This window comes from Nicotiana sylvestris, chromosome 2, assembly GCF_000393655.2.
Source record: "Nicotiana sylvestris chromosome 2, ASM39365v2, whole genome shotgun sequence".
Taxonomy (NCBI): Eukaryota; Viridiplantae; Streptophyta; class Magnoliopsida; order Solanales; family Solanaceae; genus Nicotiana; species Nicotiana sylvestris.
In genome coordinates, this window is record NC_091058.1 from 40,483,625 (window position 1) to 40,490,769 (window position 7,145).

Here is a 7,145-nt window from a genome sequence, read left to right on the forward strand (position 1 = left end):
GCCTCAATTTACCATAATAGAGAAAATTTTGTTAGAGATCAGTGAGTCATATCAATACATGTCACATGAGTATACTATTTACAGTATGAAACTGAGTAAAAATTAATCTAACTATTTACACAAGTTTCAGATTTCCTAGCCAATTTTTGTTTCAATTTGTTTTCATTGTGCATTCTGACCTCGTCCCTTTAGGTGATCTTAATCATATCTAATTCTAACTTGTTCCTTTCAAAGCTTTCTCTACTCGATTCTTTAGTAAAGATATCAACAATTTGCTTATCAGTAGCATAATTCTATAGTAATCAATCCTTTCTCATAGTTGTCCCTTAAGAAGTAATGCCTAATATCTATGTGCTTAGTCCTCTTATAATGAATTGGGTTCTTGGTCATACTAATAACACTAGTATTATCACAAACTATAGGGATGCAACCAACTTCAATGCTAAAATCCATCAGCTGCTGTTTGGTCCACAACAGTTGAGCACAACAAGAGGCAACAACAACATACTCAACCTTAGTAGTGGATAAGGCCACTGAATTATGCTTTTTAGTGGCCCATGATACCAGACATGACCCAAGGAAGTGTTCCATACCTGAGGTGCTCTTCCTATCCACCAGGAAACCTACATAGTCAACATCAGCATATTCCACTAGATTAAAGTTACTACCTTTAGGGTACCAAAGGCAAAGATCAGTAGTGCCTTTCAAATATCTCAGTATCCTCTTGACAACAGTAAAGTGGGATTCCTTAGGATTTTCCTGAAAACGAGCATAAAAACCTACACTAAAAACTATGTCAGGTCTGCTAGCAGTAAGATACAAAAGTGAACCAATCATACTCCTATACAACTTCTGATCAACAGATGAACCAAGTTCATCTATGTCTAATTTAGTAGCTGTTGCAATGAGTGTGTCTATTTCTTTTGATTCATCCATTTTAAACTTCTTAATCAACTATTTTGCATATTTCTACTGGTGGATCATGTTTTTATTTGGGTTTTGTTTGATTTGTAAGCCTAAGAAAAAGTTAAGCTCATCCATCATACTCATTTCAAACTCACTCCCCATTAATTTGGCAAATTCCTAACTCAGTTTGTGTCAGTGGTTGCCCCAAAAATTATGTCATCAACATATATTTATACTACAAGAAGGTCCTCACCTTTTTCCCTTAGGAACAGAGTACCGTCAATTTTACCTCTCTTGTAGCCATGTTCAAGCAGAAATTTGGACAGTCGTTCATACCATGCTCTAGGAGCCTACTTGAGTCCATAGAGAGCCTTGTCTAATTTGTACACATGTTCCGGACACTCCTTGCTCTCAAACCCTGGAGATTGTTTGACAAACACTTCTTCCTTTAGGTAGCCATTTAGGAAGGCACTCTTGATATCCATCTGATAAAGAGTAAATTCCATGTGTGCTGAAAAGGCTATCATGAGTCTTATTGCTTCCAATCTTGCAACTGGAGCAAAGGTCTCATCATAGTCTATGCCTTCCTCCCGGCTGTAACCTTGAACCAAAAACCTTGCCTTGTTCCTTGTAATAGTTCCATCTTCATCAAGCTTGTTTTTGAAGACCCATTTAGTGCCAATTACTAATCTGTCCTTGGGTCTTGGAACCAGATGCCAAACTTGACTTCTTTCAAATTGATTGAGTTCATCTTGCATTGCATTTACCCAATCTGCATCCTGCAAAGCCTCAACAACATTTTTAGGTTCAATAAAAGATAAGAAAGCATCAAAAGCACACAAATTCTTTAATTGTGATATAGTTTTAACTCCAAAGGCCGGATCAGTAATTATGTTCTCAATAGGATGAGAACTTTGATACTTGTAATGTTTCACAACCAACTGGTTTCTGTTTGATGTTTCTCTCATGTTCTGTTGCTGAGGAATAGGCTCATGGACAGGTTCCATTAGGGGATTAGTTTCAGTTCTTCTTTGTTCAGTTCCTCCTATCAGGTTGCCCTGGATGGAAGAACCTGTTCCATCACCTGTTCCTTCTTTTGGTGCAGTTTCAGCTTGAGCCATGACTTCACTCAACTCTTTTACCAGCCCAATAGCTTCATCTTCATGTTCCTGTCTCTCAGAAAGAATGTTAGTTTCATCAAAAACTACATGTACACTTTCTTCTATACACAAAGTTTTTTTGTTGTACAGCTTATAGGCTTTTCTATGTGAAGAATATCCTAAGAATACTCCCTCATCACTTCTGGGATCAAACTTACCTCGGGAGTCCTTTCCATTATTGTGCACAAAGCACTTGTATCCAAATACCCTAAGATGGGATATATTTGGTTTTCTCCCTTTAAGTAACTCATAGGGAGTCTTCTCTACAAGAGGTTTAGTCATGCACCTATTAATGATGTAAACATGCAGTATTTACAGCCTCTGCCCAGAAGCTTTGGGGCAGTTTACTAGAAAGAAGAATAGTCCTAGCCATATGTTCAAGAGTCCTATTCTTTCTTTCAATTATTCCATTTTGTTGAGGAGTCCTAGGGGCAGAGAAATTATGATCTATACCATGCTCATCATAAAATTCAGCAAACTTAGCATTTCAAATTCAGTTCCATGATCAGACCTAATTGATGCAAGTTGATTACCTAGTTGTTTCTGAGTTTTTCTAACAAAGGCAGTAAACATGTCAAATGCTTCATCCTTAGATGTTAAAAATAATACCCAAGTAAACCTAGAGTAATCATCAACAAGTACCATCACATATTTCTTACCACCTCTGCTCAATGTTCTCATTGGACCACATAGATCCATATGAACCAGTTCCATCATCCTGGTCATGCTTACCACTTTCTTACTTTTAAAAAAAGGATCTTACCTACTTCTACCTTGCACAAGCCTCACAAACTTTGTCTTCCTTGAACTTGATGTTAGGTAACCCTATCACCAGGTCCTTGGAGACTAATTTGTAGTTGATTTGACTTGCATGACCAAGTCTTTTGTGCCACATGAGGGGATTATCGTCCAACACACTCAAGCAAGTGAGTTTATTTTATGAACGAGTGGACAAATCTACAATGTAAATATTGTTAACTCTTTCCCTGCAAAACAATCTTGTCAGTGGTAAGATTAATCACAAAACATTTAGTAGAGGTGGATGCTACCAGGTTACCTTTGTCATACAGTTGTGATACACTGATTAGGCTATATTTCAAGCCATCTATCAAGTAGACATTCTCAATGGGATGTGAGTCTATCTTACCTACCTTTCCAACCCCAATGAACTTACCTTTCTTCCCATTTCCAAAGGAGACATTACCTTCTTTTAGGTCCTCAAGTGAAAGGAACTGGTTCTTACTTCCAGTCATATACTTTGAGCAACCACTATCCATGTACCATATTTGGATACTTCCCTTCACTTGGACCTGCAAAACGAAATAAGGGTTTAGTCTTAGGAACCCAAACTAGTTTGGGTCCTTTTCTATAGGCAAATGGGTGAATTAAATTATTTTTAGCCCATCCAAGCAGCCCATTTTTCTCTTGAACAAAGGTTTTGTTCTTTTAACTAGCCTTTTCTTTTGCATTACATTCACTTTTGTAATGACCAGTCTTGCCACAGTGTGTGCAGATTTTGTTCTCAGAAAGTGTGATGTACTTGCTTTTGGGATCCCACTTAGGTGCTGGGGTCCCATAGCCAAGTCCTCTCTTATTGCTACTATGATGCTCTTGTAGTCAGGATAGTGCATCAAAAGACTTATTCCATTTGCAAGTTCTGTCTAGTTCATGCTTCACCTTGCCTAGATCTTTTTTTAGGAGTCTTATCTGCTCATCTTTCTTGTACAACTCATCCTTCATTTTTCCTAGATTTTCTTCTAAGGTAAGATATGTGTGATCAACTTTATTTTTACCTGTTCCTAATTTCAGTTTTAAATTTTTAGACCTAAGTTCTAAGACAATGGTGTCAAGTTCAAGAACCTGGTTCTTTAACTCAGTATTTTTACGATCACTTTCACTAACCCTAAATTCCAGATTTTTGCATTTGGCTTTTAGTATCACATTCCCTAGACAGCTGTTCCTTCTCATTGTTTATGACCTCAGACTCATCAATGAAGTCTAGCAATAATTCAGATAGTCTTTCTTTAGACAAAAATTTAATCTTGTCTTTGAGATGAATCACACTTACCTCTTGTTCATCGTCTGATTCTCCAATGGCCATAAGTGCTTGTTCATCTCCTGTTTCATCTTCTAAATCCTTATATGAGCTTTCTCCCCAAGCAGCAACCATAGCCTTTGTTGATCCTTTGTTCTTCTTGGGTTGAACCTGTTCCTTCTTCCTATTTCTTTGTTCAGCCCTTTCCTTCTTCCATTCAATTTCCCACTAAGGACAATTCTTGATCATGTGGTCAGTCTTACCACATTTGTAGCAGCCCTAGTTGGTCTGTTTTTCAGGAGCCCTTGGTTTGTTGAAGGTTTCACCTCTTGAAGAACCCTTTCCTCTCATTAGGTACTTTGTACGCGGCAAAATCAGAGGACTTGATTTCTCGCTGTCAAGTTATTTCGAAAGAATGCCTCGAGACCCAAAGGATGGGAAGCCTTGACTGAGTTCCCGACCTCGGGGCTCGTCGAGGCCCGACTCAGAGAATATGGAGATCGAAGCCAGGACAGGGGAAGCTCCCAAGGCACACGGCTAAGTCTGATAGGGCCGGCCTATCCAGAGCCTATGCTGAGGCATCACGTCAAGCCATCCCATATCCATACTTTGTAATTAATCTCCACGTACTTGCAGCCGAGTTCCCCTCCTATATAAAAGGGACTCACCCTACCTTGTAAAGGACATATGTTGCTCCATTTCTCCACAGGTGCAATAGTATCTCTCTCTCTCTCTCTTTTCTTTCTAACTTGTTCGTTCTCACTGACCCAAGGTTACCTTGATATCCATCGTTTCCTTAATTGTTCTTCATCATATAACTCAGTATGGGCCATAAAGAGCCTTGTTTAATTATATCTTCAACTGTTATCCCGTCCCCGACTATCCCTGATAGCTTGAATTTGACCCTGACGTTGACCTCGAGGTCCCCCATCGACCAGACCTATATCCGGGAAGCAGGCCCTTCGGTCCGATTTCTACCTCGTTTTAGCTTGCATTTCATCATTAAACTCTATATTATTAGCATCATCTGCTCTAACAACTAGCTCGACAATAGATCACGTATTTTTAGAATCCCATTTACAAATTTAATTGTTGTTACCATTTTTACCGTAAACAGTTTGGCGCCCACCGTGGAGCTAAAAATAATAGTGATTATTTTCTTGCTAGTTTCATTGCACAAGCGCACATTATCTTTCACACTTTTTCTTGTCCAAAAATCTCTTGATTTCAGGTCAAAATGTCTGGCTCAGTAAACAAAGTCAAGAGCGACTACCCCGAAAATCACGACGGAAACGTTGAGGCTGTTCCAGTGGTTGGCACGACATCGCGGAATCCCAATAATGCATCTGGGCTAATTCCAGTGGACGCAGGTTCATAAGGCGCGCAACAGGTCGACGAGGCCTCGCACACCGATGGGAGCATTCAACATATTGACCGACAGGAAGCTCAAAAAACCCCGGCTCGGGAAGAACATGAAGTTAACCTTCATGTTATTTTTGAAATGTTGCAGGTATAACAATTGGATATCGCTCAGCTGTAGAGCCATCCGAAGACTCCCAGCACAGTAGCGCAGGAAACAGCTTCCTACGCCAAACGGATACCCGAAAGGTCAAGCAACAACGGATCGATAACAGACCCCACCGTAGCGAAAATGCTTGGGGATCTCTCCAAAAGGATCGAGTCAGGTTCGTGGAGGTTCATGCGACAGTTATCCCTCGGGGAAGCGGTCCCGGAACCCGCTTCACGGAAGTCTGGAACGCTGGAACTCCCTAGGTGCAACAGGGCCTCGGATCCCGATGAGTTCACCACCACTTACACATGCGCAGAAAAAGGCAGCGACATTCAAAATGATATGTTCTAGTCCGTCCCATCGAAGAAGTTTGGGGAAACACTCTCGAAAGAAACCATGATATGGTGTTGCAGCCTAGCGCCTGACCTCACAAACTCGCTTACCATATCAGCAGATCCCTCCACAGGAGCACTCACCGATACCATCGAAGCAGTAACGGAAGAGCCCGACACACCTGGGGCCAAACAAAGAGAGAGTGAAACACCACAAGAAGTCACGTATCATTCCCTATTAGGACGAATGAGGTCGCTCCAGGTTTCGGATGACTGGACAACCCAGGCCTTCGCCCGAAGTTTAAACGAAGCATGCCCGATGACTCCAGGTCTTTTCAAACGATGCTTAGTCAGATATCCAGTCGAGACCTGGCCGAATGCCCGTACCCAGCACTAGCCACGAACCAGGGCCATGGACAACTGTCTGGGAGCCTTTACGGGCCCAGTATACCCAAGCAGGCTCCCAACAAAGAAACTAATGCCAAACAGATGGAGGTACCATCCATGCGCCGCGAATGGGAGGGACGCCACAAGATGCAACCTACCTTGCAACGATAGAAAAATAGCTTGAGGGCAACATCTTCGAGGAACCTTCAGTGGAACCAGATATGACGAGGCATGGCCGGCAGAGGAACCCTACCCAATGGAGCACGATTTCAACATTGCCATGCCAAACATCGTGATCACCATTAGCGAAACCAGGGACACTGAACGACTCAGGCCTATTCAACCAAGACCCCTTCAAAGGAACCATGACCCGACATGGGAACCTCAGGGCGCACGCGGCCGCGAGATCAAAAACGGCCACCGGCTCAAAATGATGACAACCGTGCTACTCAATAAAAATCACTACCGAGTGCCATCGAGCGGTCAGGCTCGAGTCCAAGCCAAAGAAGGAAGGCAACCAGGAAAAATGAAGCGAACGAGCCATGATGTATTACCACGATAGTGAAGGAGTGGCAACACCCTCCGTGGACTCATAAAATGGAAAGTGAAAATGTTCGCCGTCAGGAAAAGAGGATCCAGGGAAGTATTCCGGAGGACACCCTTACATCTAGGGAAAAGGACATCGAGACTTCGCCTCGGCATCACACTGACACATTGGTAACCCTCTTCCTCATTTGATCTATTTCAAATAAAATATGTGTTCATAAATTCAGGTGATTCGATCACGTACAACAACGATATCGGACCAAAGTCAA

At 41.7% G+C, this 7,145-nt stretch overlaps 1 protein-coding gene across 1 annotated transcript; it reads right to left on the bottom strand.

The window, feature by feature from the left end:
- Positions 1 to 279: 279 nt before the first annotated feature.
- LOC138884348 (secreted RxLR effector protein 161-like) lies at positions 280 to 936 on the bottom strand. The gene has a single exon (XM_070165499.1). The coding sequence runs from the start codon at positions 934 to 936 to the stop codon at positions 280 to 282; it is 657 nt and encodes a 218-aa protein (XP_070021600.1).
- Positions 937 to 7,145: the final 6,209 nt, after the last annotated feature.

Coding starts and splice junctions, on each gene's coding strand:
- LOC138884348 (XM_070165499.1), bottom strand. CDS start 936: ATGGATGAATCAAAAGAAATAGACACACTCATTGCAACAGCTACTAAA.